The sequence below is a fragment of the Hyperolius riggenbachi genome, chromosome 1 (assembly GCF_040937935.1).
Source record: "Hyperolius riggenbachi isolate aHypRig1 chromosome 1, aHypRig1.pri, whole genome shotgun sequence".
NCBI classification, from domain to species: Eukaryota; Metazoa; Chordata; class Amphibia; order Anura; family Hyperoliidae; genus Hyperolius; species Hyperolius riggenbachi.
Window position 1 is genome coordinate 100,559,291 of NC_090646.1, and position 26,118 is coordinate 100,585,408.

Genomic DNA, 26,118 nt, shown 5'->3' on the forward strand with positions numbered 1-26,118 from the left:
TATATGAAATCTACTATACTGAAAACCGCAGCAGCAATCCGCAAAACGCTAGCAAAACGCCTCATAAAAATAAAAAAAAGCGTTTAAAAATCTGCTAGCCTTTTGCGGATCTGCTAGCGGGTTTTGGTGTGCACCAGCCCTTACTTCTCATATCCCAAAAATTAAATTAAACCAACCAAGGGGGAGAAACTATGGGGGTAGATTGGCATTATCAGGTGAGGATGAAGTGAGATTTATTGCACAGTTAAAAAAAAGAAAAATAAAAACAAATGGAACTTCATTCCAATTTGTCCAAACATTGGCATCTGCTGATATCCGCCCATTCATATCACAGGCTCCGAAATAAATATTTAGAAAGGCCAGATTAATAGGAGACAGGTTAGTACATAGCCATTACCAGAGGCTAAAAGATACTTATAGTAGAGAGAAATGAGGCACATACATATGCGGCTGTTGCTCATACTGTAAGTAGGCAACAATAGATGGTATCAAGTCCGCTGATCCCAGTTTAAAGGGAACCTAAACTGAGAAGGATATGGATTTTTCTTTTTAAAATAATACCAGTTGCCTGGTTCTCCTGCTGATCCTGTCTCTAACACTTTCAGCCACAGCCCCTGAACAAGCATGCAGATCAGGTGCTCTGACTGAAGTCAGACTGGATTAGCTGGATGCTTGTTTCAGGTCTGTGAAACGCACACTACTGCAACCACAGAGATCAGCTGGACTGCCAGACAACTGGTATTGGTTAAAAGGAAACATCCACATCCCTCTCAGTTTAGGTTCCCTTTAAGTGATATTTCTTCATAATATTGTTCATGGTATGGCAAATACACTCAAATAAAACACCACTGTCCACCCTGTTAAGCACCAGCTGATATCTTAGCCCTGGCGACTTCAAACTTAGAGCAATCACCCAAAGGGTTGAGCAAACCAACACAAACCCTTCTCCAATCTTTAGGTGTGGTAAGGTTTGGTGTCAATAACAGGACCAATACTGCGAATATTGAGACCTGTTTTGAACAGAGTTGTGCCATATGAGTTTTAAGTTAAAGTGAACCTCCAGACTAAAAATCTACAAAGCAGCACTGAAAGGGGCTGGTGTTTAAAAGGGGCACAAGCCAGGAATAAATAAATCAGTTTTACTTTCCTGGGGCTTCTACCAGGCCCCCCGCAGCCATTCCGTGCCCTCACACATCCACCTGTCCCCCACCGCCAGCTAGTTTAATTTTCGCTGACAGGAAGTCGTCGGGCTTTCTGCGCCTGTGCAGGCCTGGCCACAAGTATCCTTCATGTTCCCATCCTCAATAGCGTCCTGCACTGATGTAGGAAGCCATTGTGGACGGGAACGCGATTAAAAATGTGTTGTCGGGCCTGCCAGCAAAAACAAAATCGGAGGCTCCGTGAGTGACTGCGAGGGCACAGGTTGGCTAGAGAGAGGAGGGGGGGGGGGGGGCGCTAGAAGCCACAGGAAAGTAACCCTAATTTTTTATTCCTGGTTTAAGTGTCCCTTTACCAGTTTCACAGTATAAGAACTTTGTTTTTCTTACCCAAGCCTCAATTTTAGTTGCATAGAAGTTAAGCTCCGCCCCATCAAAGAAATCTGCACGGACATTTTTTCCTTGATGCTGTGCAAAGCATTATGGGATTTCTCCGGTTCTTCTGCTGTTTTGGTGCAAATATATATATTTTTTTTAATTTTGAATTTGAGATTTGAAGCCTAGTGTGAGCAGCTGGGAGAGTGTGATCAGAACACAGGACAGTTGGAACTGTCTCTCATGCTCCATGTCACCTCCTTTCAACCAAAAAGATGGTTGCCCCCATGCAATCCCAAACATTTGCCCGTTCTTTTAAAACAGGGTGGGTAATAGATTATATTACCTATCTATTTTAAATTAACTAATGTAACTTAATGGCAGTATGTTTGTTTAGGCTGAAGTTCCCCTCTAAGACCAAATTACATCGCTATCAGACATTCAGAAAATATGTACCGTGGTTCCTTCAGCTTGGCAGCCCCTAAAACAAAGAAATATTTTGTGTAATCGGACATTGGCCTCAATTCACTAAGATCATGCTGGAAATAATAAAGCAAGAGAAAAAAAAAAAAAAAAAAAAAAAAAAAAAAATTACCTCCACACAGTGAGAGAGTTATCTTATCTCTTCATTCCTTAACGACCACCTAACGCCGATAGGCGTCGGCAGGTCGTTAGTGGTATAGCATGGAAACGACCGCTCGTATGAGCGGCCTTTCCAAGCCAGTTCACGGAGGGTGTCTCCGTGAAGAGTGTGCGAGCCGCCGATCACGGTTCGCACGCGTAAACACGCGGGGAAGAAATCCCCGCTGTTTACATCATACGTCGCTGCTGCGCAGCAGCGCCGTGACGGAGATCGGCGATCCCCGGTCTCTGAGGAGCAGGATGGATGTCCGTTCTGCGCAGCTATGGGTAAGAGGGAGGGAACTGCGGAGAGGGCGGAAACCGCTGCGGAGGGGGGCTTTGAGGAGCCCCCCCCCCGTAAATCTGTAATTGCCGGCGGCGATCAGGCCCCCCCCCAGCAGGACATCCCCCTAGTGGGGAAAAAAGGGGGGGGCGGGGGGGGGGGGGGGGTGGGGAGTCTGATCGCCCTGCCTCATACCCGATCGGTGCTGCGGGCTAGAGAGCCCACGCAGCACCGATCACTGTAAAATGCCTTGGTCCTTAAGTGGTAAACTTACCTCCTCTGTAGTTATTTTCACACGCAGTTAATTAACAGCCTGTCTTTAACTCTGGAGTTATTTTAAGGATTGGAGAGTTAACTTAAAGACAGAAGAGTGAACTTTAGGTTTGCCTGAGGTAAAATGTTTTCTGAATACTACATGCCTTATCACCATGGTGATAACTCTAGAAACATTATTATTATTATTATTATTATTATTATTATTATTGGCCTCAATTCACTAAGCTTCTCTCCTGTCTTTAATAACGTTTCTGTAGTTATCACCATGGTGATAAGGCATGTAGTACTCAGGAAACATTTTACCTCAGGCAAACCTAAAGTTAACTCTGTCTTTAAATTAACTCTTCAATCCTTAAAATAACTCCAGAGTTAAAGACAGGCTGTTAATTAACTGCGTGTGAAAATAACTACAGAGGAGGTAACTTAACTACAGAGGAGGTAACTTAACTACAGAGGAGGTAACTTAACTACAGAGGAGGTAACTTAACTACAGAGGAGGTAACTTAACTACAGAGGAGGTAACTTAACTACAGAGGAGGTAACTTAACTACAGAGGAGGTAACTTAACTACAGAGGAGGTAACTTAACTACAGAGGAGGTAACTTAACTACAGAGGAGGTAACTTAACTACAGAGGAGGTAACTTAACTACAGAGGAGGTAACTTAACTACAGAGGAGGTAACTTAACTACAGAGGAGGTAACTTAACTACAGAGGAGGTAACTTAACTACAGAGGAGGTAACTTAACTACAGAGGAGGTAACTTAACTACAGAGGAGGTAACTTAACTACAGAGGAGGTAACTTAACTACAGAGGAGGTAACTTAACTACAGAGGAGGTAACTTAACTACAGAGGAGGTAACTTAACTACAGAGGAGGTAACTTAACTACAGAGGAGGTAACTTAACTACAGAGGAGGTAACTTAACTACAGAGGAGGTAACTTAACTACAGAGGAGGTAACTTAAGGAATGAAGAGATAAGATAACTCTCTCACTCTGTGAAGGTAAGTTTTCTCTTGCCTTATTATCTCCAGCATGATCTTAGTGAATTGAGGCCAATGTCCTATACCAACCCCTTGCTGCAGTTTTAGCTGCTTACATATTAGTGGAGACCTTATACCACCGAGTAAGTTCTACCTCTATATTCAATTCAAATTCCCAATCCAGCATAATCTTTGTTTTACCTTCCACCATTGTATCCATTATGAGAGAAAAGTATAGAGTAGAGAGATAGTTTGACTTACTAAATCAAATGCCTTATTCAGCAGCATCTAAAGTGTTCAGTAAATGGGATCAGTTTGTTAAACCTTATAAAAATGAAGGCCAAAAATCTGTCTCCTAGCCAAAAAATATTTGAGAGAGTCAGGGAGTTGGATTCCCACCAGCGGAAGCTAAAACTATCCAGGAACGCGGAGGGAAATTCTGGATGCCCTATAAAAAAGGAAGCTGTGGGGCAAGTGCCTACCTCAATTGGAACTTTGGGTAGTACTTATGCCACATCTGAAGTGAGTCTACTAGAATGATGTTTTATTTTGTAATTTAACATGTGAAGAATTTAGGTATGGAAGTGTCTGTATACTATAGAGTTTTACCAAGAGAGTCTCGGACTGGATCCAAGGAATATTTTGTACTGGTCCTCGTGGCCAATAAATACGATAATTAGGGTGCTTCGTGCCCCCCTCCCCTTAGTAATTGCTCTTTACATATAGGCATTTTTTAAATGGGCTGGCTTCTGGTTCCATATAAATATATTGCATTGAAATCTTTCTACTTTCTGAACCTGTCAATCAATCGCTTACTTGGGTTGACAGGGAATGCCCTAAAAAGCTACAGGCCCTGTTCACAGTGGTCAGTTGCATTGCAGAATAATTCTGCAGGTTAACTCACTGCCCATACAGTTCTATGGGCCTGTTCACAGTAACGGATCACATTACTCTATCTCGCTGCATGTAGGCTTTGCATTAAAGTCCAGTCTCCATTGCAGTTCATGGTCATTATAATGCGCGAGTTATGCAACTGGCCACTGTGAACCTAGGCACAGGATCCTCCTGACTAGGTAAACTGCTCTAATCCAGTCGCTAGATGTGGGAACCATAGCTGGGATCCAGTATTTGGCTAACAAGTTGCAAGCATTATGTAATACTTCAAGCATCAGGAGCTCAGCATATTTACCAGAAAAGGGGTTGATTCATCAAAGTGCGCTAATATTAACCACCCTGGTGTTCTATTAAGATCGCCAGGGTGGCTGCGCAGCAGTATTTTTCTTTTATTTTTATTTTAAATCATGTAGCTAGCCTAGTTCTGAACGGGATTTCCTTTAGGGTTTCCCCCGTCGCCATGGCGATGAACGGAATGACGTCATGACATCACAGGGAGTCCCGATTCACCCCTCAGCGCTGATTGGTCAGGCTGCACACGGGGTCTTGGGGGGGCCTGTTACGCAGCGTGTAGCGGCGCATCGGCGGTGATCGTCCCCAACACGCAGCTAGCAAAGTGCTAGATGCGTGGGGGAAAAAAAAAAAAAAAAAAAAAAAAAAAAAAAAAAAAAAAAAAAAAATCGGCAGACCAGGGCCTGAGCGGTTATGGAGGAGCTGAGCTCGTCCATACCGCTAAGAAGGTTAATGCACATACACAGTGCATGGTAATATTACAGAGCATGGCAATATTCCCATAGCGTACGTGGGTAACTACCACACAGTAATTGGTGTTATTGTGGTAGCGGCTGCGCTAGTGAAGTACAGCGATCATACTACAAGCATATCACGTTTACGCTACAGGAATATTACTGCGTACCGTGTATGCCCAGTAATATTAGCGCACTTTGATGAATCAACCCCAAAGTATCAGGAAATAATGTAGGATCACACACCACCAGGCCATATGGTCGTTCATAAACTTCACCACCTGTTACCCAAAACACATTGATATTTGAGCAAGTGCACATCAAATGTAAAAAAGGTGGCGGTTGCGATAACACATATGGGCCAAATAGGTAGAGCCTCGGGCTTAAAATTATGCAATTTTGTGTACTGGGGTCATGTATGCCCTGTGAGGTACATATGGGTACAATAAGCGGTCTGGCTTATGGAGGTGATATTTTGGTGAACTTTTTCAAAATCTCATTCCAATCATCAGTGGGCAGTTTTCCCACATCAGCCTCCCATGTTACCATGCAAGCTTGAGTTTACCATGGGCTGAGGGGAAAATGAGGGCTTGGTAGAGATATTCATTGCTTAGAGGAGGGTACAGAAATGATATGGTGGATGTCTGAGATTTGTGTTATTTTTTTTTAACATTGGTTTTATATATTACCAGGAACCCCCCCCCAAGCTAACCCCCTCCCCGATTCTCCAAGAAAAGCCGAGAAACAGCTCACCCTGCTCCTCAAGTCCCGGCAGTGTCAATTACTATTCCTCCTCCAGGACGCCGTGTATAGTGGGGAAAAAAAATACGCAATTCGGCTTCCAACTATTGCTGGCGGCCGAATTACAGTATGTTTAAAGTAATTTGTGCTCCGTCTTCTGAGGGCGCCCAAAATTACTAACTGAACGCAGCTATAGTCGTAAGTCCTATTAAAGTCTATAGTGGTGCCCGCTGCCTGTTTTCACAGCATTCCCTCCCGGGTGGCTTTATTCGCCTGCCATCAGCAATCCTCTCTCAGTCACATCAGTTTGGCTCTAGCGCACATGCGTGGTCAGGAGCCTCCTGTGCCATACTATCTGTGCAGGCGTAGAAAGCTCAACAGCGCGCACAGCAGGGACGCACCTGTGCAGAAGAGCCCGACTGGCGCAACTGGACAAGGATTACCGGGGCTGATAGCAGGTGAGCACAGCCATCCAGGATGACTTTGAGCAGGGGGAAACAATGGTGATCATGCGGCTGGAGAAAGTCCCAGGGAAGTATCAATTTTTTTACCCCCTTTGTCTTAGGTTCTCTAAGCATGGAAGTAGCAGTATGCTCACCACCTACACCTCCCGTGAAAACTTACAACCTTCAGTTAGTATACAGGATGTACTTTTTCGGAAGCCAATAGCGAACTATATTGCTGTGAACTTTGTAAGAAATAAACCCAACATAAACATGGCAGAATTTCTGGGTATAGTAAAGAAACTGAAAACACTTGGCTGTGAATTTTTGATTTTACACCCAGCAAAAAAAAAAAGTACATTTTCCATTGAGAACATAGCAGCTTTTTCTCAGATCTGGTGACCTCATATAAGAGCTGATGACAATTAAGTATTTTTCCATGATAATCTTCTTTAAGAATTTGGCAGGCTTCATAATGGGAGGGGGGTGGGGTATAGAAATAGCCTTTATAAAACTTCAAAAGATTATTTTGCACCAAATGATGGCTTTTAATAACTTTTTCTGGCCTTGCCATTTCTAGTGTTATGTTAAAGTTGAAAGCTGTTCAGCAGTCCAAAAACATATACAAAGAGCTATGTGCTCTTAGAATGAGGTAAAACACATAGATACCCGCTTACTGGAAAATCTAGTAGAGATGTTGATAGAGACAAGCATTTCTAAGCTACGTACAAACATTACAGTTGTTACCCCAAACAATAGTTCATGATTGTGTCCGTTGCAGGTTCATTAAAAAAAGAACTCCAGTGAAAATAATGTACCGGTAATTAAAAAAAAAAAAAAAATTCCTTCCTTTTTACAATAATTATGTATAAATGATTTAGTCCGTGTTTGCCTAATGTAAAATCTTTTAAATCCCTGATTTACATTCTGACATTTATCACATGGTGACATTTTTTACTGTTGGCAGGTGATGTAACTGCTGCATGCTTTTTTGGAAGTTGGAAACAGCTGTAAACAGCCATTTCCCACAATGCAACAAGGTTAACAGACAGGAAACTGCCAGGAGTACCAGGGTCCTCAGAGCTTCTTGTGGGAGGGGTTTCACCACAATATCAGTCATACAGCACTCCCTGTTTGTGAAAAGGAATAGATTTCTCATGTAAAAGGGGGTATCAGCTACTGATTGGGAAAAAGTTCAATTCTTGGTCGGAGTTTCTCTCTAAAGCCTCAAACACACATACGAATACTGTTGCCCAGTATGGGACAACGTGTGGTACACAACAAGGCACCTTCTGGAGTGCAGAAGGAGTTGGAAAACCATATTCAGGCAGCAGACGCCGCCAAAGGTTCACCATGCTGGATTCTTTGAAAGGAACTGTAACCAAGGATTGACCTTCATCCTCAGAAGCAAATATCCCCTTTGCCACAAGAAATTTTTACCGTTTCTGACATAATTCATTCGAGGGGAGGGGGGGTCTGTATGGCTGATATTGTGGTGAAACCCCTCCACAGTGTGACATCAGGACATTGTGGTGAAACCCCTCCCGTAGTGTGACGTCAGGACATGGTAGTTTCCAACTGCCAAGCCATCAATATCTCCCTCTGTGCATATGTATATCTATAAAAAAAGAAGAAAAAAAAACACAACCTTTTAGCCTATCGTAATGTTAGTGGGTGTGGTTATAAATAATGTTGGTTCTGTCTAGTTCTTTCTAGTCTACCAGTAGTAAATAAGATGACTTGCAGGCTCATTGTGGATCAATCAACATGAACAAATGACATGGCAAGTATCACTTTATTTTTGCAATGCATCAATTTATTTTTTTCCCCTTTTCTCTACGTTTCTTTTTAAGCGACATCAGGGGCTCCTGTTCACACGCACCTGCATAATACAGAGGACCCAATCAGGCACGGCTATTTCTACCGGAGCCCAAGTGGAGAGCCGCTTGCGCACTCTGACAAGGAGATTTTCGGGGGGAGCCAGTGCTAGATCCTCTCTGCTGAGGAGGACAGGGGAAGCCTCTTTAGAATCCAGAGGTTTCCCCCTCCCGATGTAAGCACCCCTCAGGGGATCCCCTCTGGATCCCCTAAACCCTTCTCTGTCCTCTTTGCGTACCCTCGTTCTACTGCCAGGTTCACCTTTCCAGCATTTGATCTTAAAATGTCGAAAAAGCTTTTGGGCCTTCTTGGGAGGCTATGGAAGTACTCTGGTCTCCATACATGAGTGAGCACGCATTCTCGCGCACTCGCACATGTGCAGTATGGAGCAGGCAATATTCCTGAGCACTCGGGCTCCCAAAAACTTCTGGAGCCTCGGGCAGCGGCAAAGAGAGCAATCTACGACCCTTTGGTCAGAGACTACTAAAGGGGGAGTCAGAGCAGGAACAAAGGGACCAGGGGAGGAACGGGAAGGCTCTATTTCACCCAGAGCCTTTCCTCTCCTTAGTGGAGTATCTGTTTTTTTGTTTTTGTTTTTTAAAATCACTGCAGACTCCCTTTAAGTATTATCCTGTCAACCAATGTTGGCATCCTCCTGTTAAAAATTGGTTTACTTCCCTGGCAAGATTAAAATACTTGTTGCAGAGCTGAGAGCCTTGGCTTTTATCCACACCAATTTCAAAGTCTGTATGATGGAAGGGTGTCTTCTGCACTTAGATGCCAGTCTCAGGTTCTCTGCAGACATACTATGCCTGGAATACCTGCTGTGGCTACAAGGACAAGCCCCTGTGGAGTATTTAACGCTACACTGCGGGCCAAGAAGGGGGCAGCCAGGGGGACATAAGGCCAACAGATAAGGTACAAAAGGGGTATGGGAGAAGCTCAAAGTGCTACTAATCTCGACTAACAAAGACAGGGGACCCCTCCTTCAACACCCCTAATTCAAGAACCACGCATCCACTGACTTGGGACTTGGCGCTCAAGATAGCCAAGACTTTTCACTTTCCAATTATGTTTTGATCTGGCAAGGGGAAAAAACAGATTTTTAACAGGACTCTGCCAAATTGGTCAATGGATAATACGGAGGAACTGACACAAGTATTTGTATTGTATGAATATTTGTATTGCAATAGCCAAAAACTAAGCACATCCATCATAAGTATATTCTGCTAGTTCAGCAAAGGGGACAACATTGAATTTGGGAACAGGGCTGTGGAGTCGGTACAAAAATCCTCCGGATCCACAGACTCCTCTAATGTGCATAGAACAATCTTGTTGAGTGAAAGTATGTAACATAAAAGGCAATTAATTACTGCCAAAGCGTAGGAATTTTAACCACTTTACCCCCGCGCGTACGTATTTCTCCGCCCCTTTTTCCATCCTTTAAAAACCAGGGACGGAGAAACACGTACTTTCCGCGTTCCCGACGCTGCCCGCGCTCCCGCTCGTAAACACGCCGCCCGCCGCTAGTAAAACCGCCGCCGCCCCGCTCGCCCAGAGATCAATGAACGGGAAAATCCATTCCCGTTCGTTGATCTAAGCCCCGCAATGATCAGCTGCTCTCCTATGGGCAGCGCGATCATTGTGAGAAAAAACTCACGTGTCCAGCCTCCTTATTCTTCCTCCAAGCTTCCGAAAGGAAGCTTGGAGGTCGCATTAAAACAAAAAGTTACTGTGGCCATCTTGTGGCCAAATAGTAAACTACACCCTACACATTTTTCACATACAAATAAATGACTTTTACACATAAAATTAACTCATTACCTCCCACACTCACCATTTTTTTTTTTTTTTTGTAATTAAAAAAAAAATTAAAAAATTTACAATTAAAAAAAATACATAAATAGTTACCTTAGGGACTGAACTTTTTAAATATTTATGTCAAGAGGGTATAACACTGTTACTTTATAAACTATGGGCTTGTAATTAGGGATGGACGCAAAACTGAAAAAAATGCACCTTTATTTCCAAATAAAATATTGGCGCCAAACATTGTGATAGGAACATAATTTAAATGGTTTTATAACCGGGACAAAAGGGCAAATACGTTTCATGGGTTTTAATTACAGTAGCATGCATTATTTAAAAACTATAATGGCCGAAAACTGAAAAATAATTATTTTTTTCCCCACATTTTTCCTATTTTCCCATTAAAACACATTTAGAAAAAAATAATTCTTGGTATAATGTCCCACCTAAAGAAAGCCTAATTGGTGGCGAAAAAAACAAGATATAGTTCATTTCATTGCGATAAGTAATAATAAAGTTATAGTCGAATGAATGGAAGGAGCGCTGAAAGGTGAAAATTGCTCTGGTGCTCAGGGGGTAAAACCCCTCAGTGGTGAAGTGGTTAAAGCTATATTAAGATGGCATCTGCTTTTGGAAACAAAAAAGTTCCTGGCCAGGAAGCTGACACTCTACCCTGTCAGCCATCCCGGCCTGTCATTGTCAATGTTATTGCCCCAGCATGTAGTTTGTACAACAATATTCACCAAAACCCCATATTTACAACTAAACCTGGTGAGTATACAGGAAGTGCAGAATTATTGGGCAAATGAGTATTTTGACCACATCATCCTCTTTATGCATGTTGTCTTACTCCAAGCTGTATAGGCTCGAAAGCCTATTACCAATTAAGCATATTAGGTGATGTGCATCTCTGTAATAAGAAGGGATGTGGTCTAATGACATCAACACCCTATATCAGGTGTGCATAATTAGGCAACTTCCTTTCCTTTGGCAAAATGGGTCAAGAGAAGGACTTGACAGGCTCAGAAAAGTCAAAAATAGTGAGATATCTTGCAGAGGGATGCAGCACTCTTAAAATTGCAAAGCTTCTGAAGCGTGATCATCGAACAATCAAGCGTTTCATTCAAAATAGTCAACAGGGTCGCAAGAAGCGTGTGGAAAAACCAAGGCGCAAAATAACTGCCCATGAACTGAGAAAAGTCAAGCGTGCAGCTGCCAAGATGCCACTTGCCACCAGTTTGGCCATATTTCAGAGCTGCAACATCACTGAAGTGCCCAAAAGCACAAGGTGTGCAATACTCAGAGACATGGCCAAGGTAAGAAAGGCTGAAAGACGACCACCACTGAACAAGACACACAAGCTGAAACGTCAAGACTGGGCCAAGAAATATCTCAAGACTGATTTTTCTAAGGTTTTATGGACTGATGAAATGAGAGTGAGTCTTGATGGGCCAGATGGATGGGCCTGTGGCTGGATTGGTAAAGGGCAGAGAGCTCCAGTCCGACTCAGACGCCAGCAAGGTGGAGGTGGAGTACTGTTTTGGGCTGGTATCATCAAAGATGAGCTTGTGGGGCCTTTTCGGGTTGAGGATGGAGTTAAGCTCAACTCCCAGTCCTACTGCCAGTTTCTGGAAGACATCTTCTTCAAGCAGTGGTACAGGAAGAAGTCTGCATCCTTCAAGAAAAACATGATTTTCATGCAGGACAATGCTTCACACGCGTCCAAGTACTCCACAGCGTGGCTGGCAAGAAAGGGTATAAAAGAAGAAAAACTAATGACATGGCCTCCTTGATCACCTGATCTGAACCCCATTGAGAACCTGTGGTCCATCAAAAATGTGAGATTTACAAGGAGGGAAAACAGTACACCTCTCTGAACAGTGTCTGGGAGGCTGTGGTTGCTGCTGCACGCAATGTTGATGGTGAACAGATCAAAACACTGATAGAATCCATGGATGGCAGGCTTTTAAATGTCCTTGCAAAGAAAGGTGGCTATATTGGTCACTGATTTGTTTTTGAATGTCAGAAATGTATATTTGTGAATGTTGAGATGTTATATTGGTTTCACTGGTAAAAATAAATAATTGAAATGGGTATATATTTGTTTTTTGTTAAGTTGCCTAATAATTATGCACAGTAATAGTCACCTGCACACACAGATATCCCCCTAAAATAGCTAAAACTAAAAAACTAAAAACTACTTTCAAAAATATTCAGCTTTGATATTAATGAGTTTTTGGGGTTCATTGAGAACATGGTTGTTGTTCAATAATAAAATTATTCCTCAAAAATACAACTTGCCTAATAATTCTGCACTCCCTGTATATTATTATTTTGTATTTATATAGCGCTGACATCTTCCATGGCGCTGTACAGAGTATGTAGTCTTGTCACTAACTGTCCTTCAGAAGAGCTCACAAGCTTATCCACTACCAGGGACCCAGCGCAAGTGCTATCCACTACACCACCATGCTGATATATCATATCAAAACTATACTTCCCCTATTATAATCACTGTAGACCGAGCATTCTGTAATCCATACACTTCTTTCTTCAGAAGTGAGAATTTATCTAAACTTATTCATTTTTTGCAGAGGTTGCTTCTACAGAATGTTCCCATGTCTCTCTGGTAACGCACTGTACTGAGATAGTGAGCAATGCGGTCTGTCAACAGACACTAATTGTCATTCAATCTCACTGCCGGTTTGATTATTCTCATGTAGAGAAAGTGCTGCCCATAAAATATTAATAAACAATGCCTCAAAATGCAAAGGAAGAAATGCAACATGTGAAAGTCTAAATGACATACTACAATATAAGGGCACATTCAGATACTGTGCGCTGCAATGCGCATTTTTGGCAGCGCGCATAGTGTGCGACACGCAAGAACGGTAAAAGGGCATTGTTGCGACCCCTCTTGCCCTCCAAAAGTCCCCGCGGGGGAAGGGGTCGCATCCCCTATTGTTACGCCGGTGTGTGTGTGTTCTATATGCACACATACTCGTTAAGTGTACATAAACATATTCACAACTTTGTCAAAGGACATCCGAGGCAGAAAAAAAAAAACTGAGATAAACAATTGTATCTGTCCTCTTCCTTCTAAAAACACTTTTAAAAGTTATCCCACAGTTTTATTTTATATTTAAATCAACTTTTTAAGCCTTTACTACTGTTTCATGATCTTTTCTCAATGACACATTAATTGAAGTATGCCAGGGCTAAAATGTATGAACTATTTTTTTTTTTATCTCTTTCCTGTTCTTAGAAGCCATTTACTACATAAAAGTGTTTTATAATAATGGCAGGCACTGGGGCAGGCAGGTAGTGCTCTGGGTATAATGGAGGGCACTGGGGCAGGCAGGTAGCGCTCTGGGTATAATGCAGGGCACTGGGGCAGGCAGGTAGTGCTCTGGGTATAGTGGAGGGCACTGGGGCAGGCAGGTAGTGCTCTGGGTATAATGCAGGGCACTGGGGCAGGCAGGTAGTGCTCTGGGTATAGTGGAGGGCACTGGGGCAGGCAGGTAGTGCTCTGGGTATAATGGAGGGCACTGGGGCAGGCAGGTAGTGCTCTGGGTATAATGCAGGGCACTGGGGCAGGCAGGTAGTGCTCTGGATATAGTGGAGGGCACTGGGGCAGGGAGGTAGTGCTCTGGGTATAATGGAGGGCACTGGGGCAGGCAGGTAGTGCTCTGGGTATAGTGGAGGGCACTGGGGCAGGCAGGTAGTGCTCTGGGTATAGTGGAGGGCACTGGGGCAGGCAGGTAGTGCTCTGGGTATAATGGAGGGCACTGGGGCAGGCAGGTAGTGCTCTGGGTATAATGGGAGGGCACTGGGGCAGGCAGGTAGTGCTCTGGGTATAATGGAGGGCACTGGGGCAGGCAGGTAGTGCTCTGGGTATAGTGGAGGGCACTGGGGCAGGCAGGTAGTGCTCTGGGTATAATGGAGGGCACTGGGGCAGGCAGGTAGTGCTCTGGGTATAATGCAGGGCACTGGGGCAGGCAGGTAGTGCTCTGGGTATAATGCAGGGCACTGGGGCAGGCAGGTAGTGCTCTGGGTATAATGGAGGGCACTGGGGCAGACATGTAGTGCTCTAGGTATAATGCAGGGCACTGGGGCAGGCAGGTAGTGCTCTGGGTATAGTGGAGGGCACTGGGGCAGGCAGGTAGTGCTCTGGGTATAGTGGAGGGCACTGGGGCAGGCAGGTAGTGCTCTGGGTATAATGGAGGGCACTGGGGCAGGCAGGTAGTGCTCTGGGTATAATGCAGGGCACTGGGGCAGGCAGGTAGTGCTCTGGGTATAGTGGAGGGCACTGGGGCAGGCAGGTAGTGCTCTGGGTATAGTGGAGGGCACTGGGGCAGGCAGGTAGTGCTCTGGGTATAATGGGAGGGCACTGGGGCAGACAGGTAGTGCTCTGGGTATAATGCAGGGCACTGGGGCAGACAGGTAGTGCTCTGGGTATAATGTAAAGCACTGAGTTGGCAGGTAGCTCCCTGGCTCTGGGTATAATGGAGGGCAGAGAGCAAAGCTAGGCAGCTAGCTCCCCTGGTTCTGGCTATAATGGAGAGCACTGGGGCAGGCAGGTATCAGCTCCCTAGGCTCTGGGTATAATGGAGGGCATTGGTGCAGGCAGGTAGCTCCCCAGGCTCTGGGCATAATGGAAAGCAATGGAGCCGGCAGCTAGCTCCTCTGGCTATAATGGGGGGCACTGGGGCAGGCAGGTACTGCTCTGGGTATAATGGAGGGCACTGGGCAGGCAGGTAGCGCCCTGGCTCTGGGTATAATGGGGCACGGAGGAAGGCAGCTAGCGCCCCTGGCACTGGGTATAATGGAGGGCACCGGGCAGGCAGGTAGCTCCCCAGGCTCTGGGCATAATGGAGGGCACTGGGGTAGGCAGGTAGCTCTCTGGCTCTGGGTATAATGGGGCACTGAGGAAGGCAGCTAGCGCCCCTGGCACTGGGTATAATGGAGGGCACCGGGCAGGCAGGTAGCTCCCCAGGCTCTGGGCATAATGGAAAGCACTGGAGCAGCTAGCTCCTCTGGCTATAATGGGGGGCACTGGGGCAGGCAGGTACTGCTCTGGGTATAATGGAGGGCATTGGGGCTGGCAGGCAGCTCCCCTGGATCTGGGTATAGTGGAGGGCACTGGCACAGGCAGCTCCCCTGGCTCTGGGTATAATGGAGGGCATTAGGGCAGGGTAGCTCCTTTGCTCTGGCTATAATAGAGGGTACTGGGGCAGACAGGTAGCTCTCTGGGTATAATGGGGGGCACTGGGCAGGCAGCTAGCTCCCTAGCTCTGGGTATAAACAGGGGACACTGGGGCAGGCAGGTATGAGCTGCTCTGGGTATAATGGAGGGCTCTGGGGCAGGCAGCTAGCTCCCCTGGCTCTAGGTATAATGGTGGGCACTGGGGCAGGCAGGTAACTCCCTGCCTCAGGGTATAAGGGGGGGGGGGGCACTGAAGCAGGCAGGTATGAAGTTCTCTGGGTATAATGGAGGGCACTGGGGCAGGCAGCTAGTTCCCTGGCTCTGGGTATAATGGAGGGCACTGTGGCAGGCAGGTATGAGCTGCTCCTGGTGTAATGGAGGGCACTGGGACAGGCAGGTATGAGCTGCTCCTGGTATAATGGAGGGCACTGTGGCAGGCAGGTATGAGCTGCTCCTGGTATAATGGAGGGCACTGGGACAGGCAGGTATGAGCTGCTCCTGGTATAATGGAGGGCACTGGGACAGGCAGGTATGAACTGCTCCTGGTATAATGGAGGGCACTGGGACAGGCAGGTATGAGCTGCTCCTGGTATAATGGAGGGCACTGGGACAGGCAGGTATGAACTGCTCCTGGTATAATGGAGGGCACTGTGGCAGGCAGGTATGAGCTGCTCCTGGTATAATGGAGTGCACTGGGATAGGCAGGTATGAGCTGCTCCTGGTATAATGGAGGGCACTGGGACAGGCAGGTATGAACTGCTCCTGGTAAAATGGAGGGCACTGGGACAGGCAGGTATGAACTGCTCCTGGTAAAATGGAGGGCACTGGGACAGGCAGGTATCAGCTGCTCCTGGTATAATGGAGGGCACTGGGACAGGCAGGTATGAACTGCTCCTGGTATAATGGAGGGCACTGGGACAGGCAGGTATGAGCTGCTCCTGGTATAATGGAGGGCACTGGGACAGGCAGGTATGAACTGCTCCTGGTATAATGGAGGGCACTGTGGCAGGCAGGTATGAGCTGCTCCTGGTATAATGGAGGGCACTGGGACAGGCAGGTATGAACTGCTCCTGGTATAATGGAGGGCACTGGGACAGGCAGGTATGAGCTGCTCCTGGTATAATGGAGGGCACTGAGACAGGCAGGTATCAGCTGCTCCTGGTATAATGGAGGGCACTGGGCCAGGCAGGTATGAGCTGCTCCTGGTGTAATGTAAGGCACTGGGGCAGGCAGGTAGCTCCCTGGCTCTGGGTATAAGGGGGGGGGGGGGCACTGGGGCAGCCAGGAATGAGATGTTCCTGGTATAATGGTGGGCACTGGGGCTGGTATGTATGAGTTGCTCTGGGTCTAAGGGGGGGGGGCATGGCAGGCAGGTATGAAGTTCTCTGGGTATAATGGAGGGCACTGGGGCAGGCAGGTAGCTCCCTGGCTCTAGGTATAATGGAGGGCACTGGGGCAGACAGGTAGCTCCCTGGCTCTAGGTATAATGGAGGGCACTGGGGCAGGCAGGTAGCTCCCTGGCTCTGGGTATAAGGGGGGGGGGCACTGGGACAGGCAGGTATGAGCTGCTCCTGGTATAATGGGGGGCACTGGGGCTGGCAGGTAGCTCCCTGGCTCTGGGTATAAGGGGGGGGGGGGCACTGGGACAGGCAGGTATGAGCTGCTCCTGGTATAATGGGGGGCACTGGGGCTGGCAGGTAGCTCCCTGGCTCTGGGTATAAGGGGGGGGGGGCACTGGGACAGGCAGGTATGAGCTGCTCCTGGTATAATGGGGGGGCACTGGGGCTGGCAGGTAGCTCCCTGGCTCTGGGTATAAAGGGGGGGGGGAGGCACTGGGACAGGCAGGTATGAGCTGCTCCTGGTATAATGGGGGGCACTGGGGCTGGCAGGTAGCTCCCTGGCTCTGGGTATAAGGGGGGAGGGCACTGGGGCAGGCAGGTAGCTCCCTGACTCTGGGTATAAGGGGGGAGGGCACTGGGGCAGGCAGGTATGAGCTGCTCCTGGTATAATGGGGGGCACTGGGGCAGGCAGGTAGCTCCCTGACTCTGGGTATAAGGGGGGGGGGGGGGGAGGGCACTGGGGCAGGCAGGTATGAGCTGATCCTGGTATAATGGGGAGCACTGGCCAGGCTAGGCAGGCAATAGACTCCCAGCAGCAGTCACTGCACTGACCTTCCCGCAGGCTCCATCTCCCAGGATGACAATCTTCAGCTGGCGGTCCTGGCTCTCCTCCTCAGAGTCAGACATGTCGGCCTGGAGCGCTCAGGAGACACACAGGCTGCCCTCGGCTCTGGGATTATGATGACACCGGATTTACAGGAGCAGTGCTAAGCAACCAGACGCCATGTTTCCCAGCCTGTCACTAGTGTGTGTCGGAAGCTACCACTGCTCCAGGGAGGGGGGCGCCGCACACTAAAGCCTGCCAGAGCTACCAGCAGCATAGACGGGTGCACAGAGGCATAGGGGTGTGTTCCCGAATATTGAACGCTCCGCACACAGGCGTGTTGCCATCCCTTTGTTATGCGAGCAAATCTGCTGCAAGATTCTGTACTTACTGGAAGATAGACTCTCCCAACAGAGCAAAAGAAGTATCCCCGGCGCCACTTTAGACGAGAATTCTCTTGTAAAAGGCAGTGGCTGTGAGATAGATAGATAGATAGATAGATAGATAGATAGATAGATAGATAGATAGATAGATAGATAGATAGATAGATAGATAGATAGATGGTGACAAACTCAGCTAACTGGATTTTCACTTTGGTTGGAAAGAAAATTGGTTAAGGTGGTCATACATTCAACGATTTGGCTCCAGATCTACCATCCGATTTGATAATTATTATTAAATCTTGAGGCTAGGTGCACGCATAGCATTAAAATCCTGCGTTATCGCGTTTTTGGTGCGTTCGTGCTTTGTATTTTTTTTTTACGTAGATGCGTTTTGCGTGCGATTGTACGCGTTGGCAGTTCGATAATGCATATGCATTTTCTGTGCGTTTTTACATTTAAATATATGCAAATCATTAGGTGGACAACAGGAAGCGGAAACACATCTGAGATCTTTACTTTTTAAATAAAAACGCAGCAGAAAACGCATGAAAAACGTTACCATTTATTTTCATTATGTGCCATTTACTTTCATTATGTGCGTTTTGGCAGCCAGCCTGCATATTATGCAACACTGCAAGCGTCTGCAGAAAACTCACTGTAAATCGCAGGTGGAACGCTGGTCCTTCTGCATCCCATAGACTAACATTGCTGCATAACGTGCAGTGTTTCCTGCTCCGCATGCGTTTTTTGCCATGTGTGCACCAGTCCTCAAGGTAGCCATACATCAATCAACTTGGCGGGAGATCGAACAAGAGACAGATCATTTGATTATAATCGGACCAGATGAAAATCGGTGCCTCCAAGAGCATGCCTGATCGATGATGCAACTAATTTGGGGCTAAAATTGGTTGCATGTATTGGTGGGACATGCTGCAAGATGTGGGTCCAACATGCTCGATTGGGTATGCCGCGGTAACGACATGCGATATCGGGAAGAGTGACGAATGTTACAGAAACCCCGGCACTGTCCCCCCCAGTGTAAAATGTGCCCTGTGCATGTATACTTTACCTATCGGTGAACGCCACTGGATCTATCTACAGTCGCGGCCCATGTGGTTGCCTGCATAATGTGAGCGTGTGTGACGTCACACACACCCACATTAGACAAGCAACCATGTGGGACAGATGCATGAGGACAGAGCCAGCCACAGACACTGACAGGTAAATTATACTGGGGGGGGTTGGGGAACTAAGCGGATGTGGCGTCACAAGACTGATTCCCGAGAGATTTCATGCTGACATTGATCCGGATTCGTCCTGCGGTGTATGGGCAGGTGACAGATCTCTCTCCAATCTTTCTCTTGGTCGATCTGCCCATACATCATCTGATGTATAGGCACCTTAACAATAACCTTCTCCCATTTGATACAAATTCTGATAGGTTGCAAAATATGCTGCCATAAGCATGCCGATCGGCAATTTAACCAATTTCGGCACAAAATTGGTTGAACGTATTAATCGGACATGCGGTGAAATCCTGTGCCATCGACCAAGTGGTCGATCAGGTGCGTGGCGGTAACAGCGAGCGATATCGGGATGAGAGACAAATGTAGCAGAACTCCAGGCTATGTCCCTTCAAATGTGAATGTTCCTGTCTGCCCATGAATTTATATTTTACCTGTCCGCTGTCGCCCACCGCAATGCCCATCTATCTAGCATAAAGCACGTGGCACCTTTGTGATGTCACACACGTGCCCCTAGTGCTATATTCTGATAGCCACATGGGCCAGCAATGTAGAAAGTGGATGGGCACCATGAAAGGTAAATTATTTTAATGCACGGGTAGGGGGGGACATTTACATTAGGGGGAGACAGCGGATGTGGGGAGATCGGCATGCAGATTCGATAAGACAGATCTGTCTATTGGTCGAACCCGCCCACTGCTAGATGTATGAACACCTTTAGATTGTGTATAAGGTTGATTTTGCTGTGATCTAAAAATATATATAATAAGGTTGCCATTATCAATACTATTCTTTGGACGATTAATCGATCAGAAATGATTGCTTGAGCTATTGGGTGCCACCGGGCACCGAAATTTACCTTCTTTGCCGCAAATCACGGCTTTTATAATGGCCACGATAAACAAGGTAAATTTCGGCTCCTAGAGGCGCCCAATTAGTACGTTTCTACTTGTGCATTTTGCAATAGATTTTTAGCATAGAGGATTCACATTAGTTTAGCAACACATGGTAGTGAATGGGGCAGTTTCCATTTAATACAAATTTTCGTAAGCGACCATATGTGAAAAAAAATCTTAGATCCTGCTTCAATTTATTGGATATTTTGTGTGTGTCATCCACGATTCGCGCATAATGGTTTAAAATGGCATTGGGTAGCAACGCAAACATTTTTGTGTTATTTGCTCGAATCAGCTTTATTTTATAAACTTTCTACCCAGCGTGGACACAGGAAATTGTCAGCATGACTAAGCAGTTACTAGACAGATTATGTAAATCTGACTAGTGCGAAAATTCACGTCTGAAAATTTTCATTAAAATGTGCAGAAATTTACATGCAATTTTTTCAGGTAGCAGATAACTCGTGCAAGAATTTTTGGAGGCGAAAAATTAAAACTACAGTGGAAACATAGCCTTAGTGATTAAAACTAGGTACATTCAGGTGCTGGGATTCTATCGGGCGTCAATATTTAGTAAAGGGCAGCCTCCCGGAGCCAAAATGTAACTACTTTTGCCACATTTACCTACTTTGCAGTACAGGGGGCAATAAAGGATTAGGGGAGGTTTAGGCTCCATGGGGTGGGGGGTAGGGTTAGGCACCACCAGGGAGGGTCTTAGGGTTAGGCATCACAGGGGGGGTCTTGGGGTTAGGCACCACCAGGGGGGGAGGGGTCTTAGGGTTAGTCACCTTCAGGGGGGGTGGTCTTAGGGTTAGGTTTAGCCATAGTAAAATATATCGGAATTCAGTAGTAGCGACATTCTATTAGACGCCAATCCCCTTTTTTCCAGGTCCCTTTTTTCAGGTATGCCAGGGATTTATTTATTTATTTTAAGTATTTATATAGCGCTGACATACTACACAGCGCTGTACAGAGTATATATTCATTGTCTTGTCACTAACTGTCCCTCAGAAGGGCTCACAATCTAGTCCCTACCGTAGTCTCTATGTTTGTATCGTGTAGTGTAGGTATCAGAGTTTAGGGCCAATTATGTTTTTGGGATGCGGGAGGAAACCGGAGTGCCCAGACAAAACCCATGCAGACACGGGGAGAACATACAAACTCCTTGCAGATGTTGACCTGGCTGGGATTCAAGCCAGAGACCCAGCGTTGCAAGGCGAGAGCGCTAACCACTACGCCACCGTGCTGCTACATTAAAGTAAACCTACATTTAAAAATGCTAAATGCCACTACTACACTCCATTCTACAGAGGACATTATTAGGGGTCATCCATGACAGACCCTTGTACCATTGATCCTCTGACTCCTCCTACGTCTCCGGGAGCTTCCTGCGCAGGCGCAGTAGAAGTTTTCTCGTACTGCACCGGCGCAGTAAGCTCCCGGAGACGCAAGCAGGAGATAGGACGCGCGCGGCCGCGCAGGCACAGTTGCATTCGTCTAGTTATTCGAATAATAACATGGTGACCAGCAGTGGGGAACGGAGGGTCGTAGAGGACGGCGCGGGCACATGACAGCTGCAGGGGGCCGGTAGTTCGTAGCAATTCACGTTAAGTGGAAAATGGGGCCTTAGTGTATTCTATGAATTTTCTCCTACAACAAAATGAAAAAAAAGCTGGTAATAAGGGATATACCAGTTCTAATGTAGCAGTGTTCACATAAAAACATTGGTTATCTACACAGTGATTGATAGTCACCATAAGATCAATCAATCGTAATGCGCTAATTTTGCTTATGCTATTTTTTTGTGTAAAATCTAACAATTACGATGACACGTAATTATAATTTTGAAATTCAATTGATTTGACTTCATCATTTTGCGTGTTACGCAAAATTACAAATGTGGCAGTTGCATACTATTTTTTTTTTTGCATTAAATGCTGGTGGCATTTGAGCTCTTGAATTTCCCAATTACCATTACATGTAATTACGATTACAAAGTTAAATTGATTATGCATAATTCATTCGTGAGTTTTCCATGTTATGCAAAATTACAAATGTGGCAGTCGTAAACTAATTTACGAAAAACATTCACACAACCTGGAATGGTTAGAGAGAATGGTGGGGAAAAAGTAAAAAAAAAAATTAAAAAGACATTGTAGTTTTTGAGAAAATCTATTAAAAAATTTGAAGGAAAGTTGGTAAAATTACATTTTGCTGTGGTACAATGTAATATATAACAAGTTCTGAGTTCTTTATACTTAATATTTTACACATTTTAAGAAAACAGGCTGTGTGAGGTCCCTTTTTCCAAGCTTATTTAACCCTTTGTCACCCAAGCAGGCTGGTATAGCCAGAATTCAGAGCCCAGACCGTGTGGGGCTCCACACCCTGACCTATACCAGCCCGCATGGTCCATGATTTGGTGGGGCTTTTGAAGAAAGTGTCTGTTCTCCATTTGGACAAGGGGCTTTATCCCATCTCCGGTGCCCACGAGAAAGTGGGGGCCCAGAAAGGAAGGGGTTACGGTGGAATCTGGGGGTTCCCATGTGCCTTCCCCCAAGTGAAATGGGTATAGGGGTACTAATGTATAACAAGTTTTCTAGATGCTGTAGTGCAAGAGGAAATAGGAAGCAGGTGCTGCCATAGCAGCAATGTTATACTGCGCAGGGTGTGTAAGGGTAAGTCGGGGTGCCGGCGATCGCCAGACCGCAAATTACACCTCCTTCCAAGTTGCTACAACTCAGAGTATTTAACGCTATCTGGGATTTGGGCGCCAGCTGGGAGAGCTGTCGTTTGGCTTACCCCTGCACCCAGCTCACCAGCAGCGTACAAATACATACGCGAGGAAATGTCCCCCAGATGGCACCGAAGCAAAGCTTAGTAATGCAGCAGTTGCACAGCTGCTGGTGTTTGAGCTCTTTCCTTACAGGCTGGACTCAAATGTGTTGCGTTACATATTCCTCTGTGCTAACGCACAGTGCATCATGGACTATGCCCCGGCAGATCTCCCAACGCAGCACAAGTTCTCAAACAATGCCACACCTGCCCCTGGGTCTATTTCTCACGTTTATAGTGTACCTGAGTGGCGGATATAAAAAAAATTATACATACCTGAGGCTTCCACCAGCCCCCTTTAAGCTGATCGCCCCCTCACCATCCCCCTGAGCTGCCTGGATTCTCTGCTATTCAGCCCATAAGTCCTTCAGTCAGAGCATGCGCAGTCCAGCTGGGCTCTCCACCTATTGCCCTCCTGTCACTGGGAGCATTATGCACCTGCGCAGTAGTACTGTACAGGCGCAGAACGCTCCTGGTGATTGGAGCACGATGGAAACCGCTTGTGGCCGGGCCGCACATGCGCAGTATGCTTCAGACTGAAGGACTTTACAGGTCAAATAGCTGAGGATTAAGATGGCGCAGGAGGATGGCAATGGAGTGATCAGCCTGAAGTGGGCATGGAGGAAGCCCCAGGTATGTATCTTTTTTTTCATATCTCCCCATCTAAGGTTTCCTTTAAGTCTTGCATAACTCTGCGTGGCAATCAATGTGCTTTGCTAGAAGTCAGTGTCTGCAGCAATGAAATAATCAATGCAGACATTTTTATGGCACAACTCTGAGGGGGCAATCAATGTGCTTTTCAAGCTGGGACAGTTCTTCCATGAAGGAAAGTGAATCAAGTGCTTCAGGGTAACAACAAAGAGGCGTCTCCCCTCCTCGCACTCCCCCTCCCTAGATGGGCGGAGCTCACTCACCTACTCTCAGCGTTCCAGGGATGGGATTTCCATCCGCCTGGCCAGCGTCCTGTATCCATGGCTACAGCAGTGCCTCATGTGACCTGTTACATGCTGCCGGGTCACATGTGGAAACGCTGTAGTCGGAGAGGAAACAGGACTTCACGTGTGGCTTGGGATCCATCTGTAATCTGCTGAGATCCTGGAAAGGGGGCATGTGTCCTCACAATGTATTGCTTCAGCTGGCAAAAAGTATAGAATCTGCTCTGTTTGCTGGCGTTATATCATTTGATTTGCTGGTTATGTTACTGTATAATTACAACATTTGAAGTACAGTGCGTTTGAAGCTTCTATGTTGCACATGCCTTCCTACATGTGTATTTAAATATTTATGTATCCAATTCTAAAGACTCACTTATTTCATAATGTAAAAATATATTCCACAACATCCCACCAGAGGGAACAGTGAAGCCAGCTATGATCTCTCTCTAGGATCGCTTAACTGGCACAGATACAAATGTGTTTATTCTGCTGTGAGATTTATATTTTAGTCAAAAAAATGCTTAACTGATTCGTTACCAGGAATATTCATGCTTGAGGGGCCAGTGTAATTCTCAGGCAGGTAATAAGTGCTCAGGTAAGGTGCAGCTCTCCATGGCTCTGCATTTCTTGCCAATATGTGGCATTGTATGACACAACAGTTGCTAATTCCCTGCCGCTACAGAAGGAATCCCCACTTTCCATCCAGTATAAAAGGCCGGTCAGTCAATGCATCTGAGGGACACTAGAGGTGACCTGGAAGAGGAAGTAGCACTTTCCTGTAAATGGGGCACGTAAGTGAACTGGAAAGGAGTCCTTTAAAGACAGGTAGAAGTTCATAGTTAAATACAACTTTTCATTAAAAAAAAAAAAAAAATCTGTAGGAGGGGAGTTAAAGAGAAACTCCGACCAAGAATTGAACTTTATCCCAATCAGTAGCTGATACCCCTTTTACATAAGAAATCTATTCCTTTTTCACAAATAGACCATCAGGGGGCGCTGTATGGCTGATATTGTGGTGAAACCCCTCCCACAAAGAAATTCTGAGTATGTACTCTTGGCAGTTTCCTGTCTGTGAACCCTGTTGTGTTGTGGGAAATAGCTGTTTACAGCTGTTTCCAACTGCCAAAACAGCAAGCAGCAGCTACATCACTTGCCAGCAGTAAAAATGCCACCATGTGATAAATGTCAGAATATAAATCAGGGATTTAAAATATTTTACATTGGGCAGACACTGACTAAATCATTTATACTTAATTATTGTGAAAATGAAGCACTTTTTTATTACATTTTTTTCACTGGAGTTCATCTTTTAGGCTACTTGCACGCTAAGACGTTGCGTTAGGTGCCATGTTAAGGTCGCATAACGTGCACCTAACGCGATGCCTCGTGCTCTTCGTTGTGGACGTCAGAGTGAGCCGCGTTGTGCAGCTCACTCTGGCGTCCATGATGCCGTGATACGTACTCTTGTGCGCATGCGGCATCACGTGGTCCCGCCGGCCAATCACCGCACAGAGCGGCCGCTCCCGGAAGTAAACACTGCACGTCACAACGTGCAGTGAATATTAATTAGCCATGTGCCTGGCCGCTCTCCGCTCCTCCCCAACATGACTGCGCATGTGCAGACAGTCTAACACGGCTTAAGCCGCTCTAACGCCATAGCATGCTGCACTTCCTTAAGAACGTGCAGCGTTACATGTAACGCAACGTGGGCTGTGTGAACAGCCCACTTGTGTTACATTGCTGTGCGTTGGGGAGCGTTACAGGCTGCACTAACGTGCGCCTGTAACGTCTTAGTGTGTAAGCAGCCTAAAGCAAGGAAGGACAAGAAGCCAATCGTTTAAGTGTGTGCAAGTTCTGCCGACTAGTACATATAAAACCATGAATGTAAAAGGAATTCCTTTAACAGTTTATAAATAAGATGTTTGATTTAATAGAGAGAAACTTACTGGCAGTGGTGTAGCAATAGGGGTTGCAGATGTTGCGAACTCTGGCTTGGGCCACAGCTAGGGTGCTCAACCACAGTATTAGCTCCTTATTGGTGCTGTGCTGGTAATAATCACTTGTATAGAAGCTTTGAATAGTAGTAATCATTAACCAACTGTTCCCCATCCCCTTCTTGCAACTCTGCCACTGTAGTTTTCCTTGTCAGGTTTTGGTGCATCATATAATTTATGTATAGAGTGCTTGGGGGGGCCCAATGTGAAACTCGCACTGATGCTCAATAGCTAATTAGCTATGCCACTGCTTAC

General features: G+C 46.1%; 1 protein-coding gene across 4 annotated transcripts in view; it reads right to left on the minus strand.

The window, feature by feature from the left end:
* Window positions 1-17,915, minus strand: part of RAB28 (RAB28, member RAS oncogene family) — a 216,558-nt gene extending 198,643 nt beyond the window's left edge. For 3 of the 4 annotated variants that reach the window (XR_011030528.1, XM_068277535.1, XM_068277525.1), the window contains exon 1: window positions 17,585-17,912. Coding sequence is in view for 2 of the 4 variants with exons in the window: in XM_068277535.1 (XP_068133636.1) it covers window positions 17,585-17,659 (75 nt within the window). In the remaining 2 variants the exon portion in view is untranslated. Of the gene's footprint in view, window positions 1-17,584 lie in introns of all 4 variants that reach the window. The other variant, XR_011030525.1, reaches the window with a different exon arrangement.
* Between the last annotated feature and the right edge of the window lie 8,203 nt (window positions 17,916-26,118).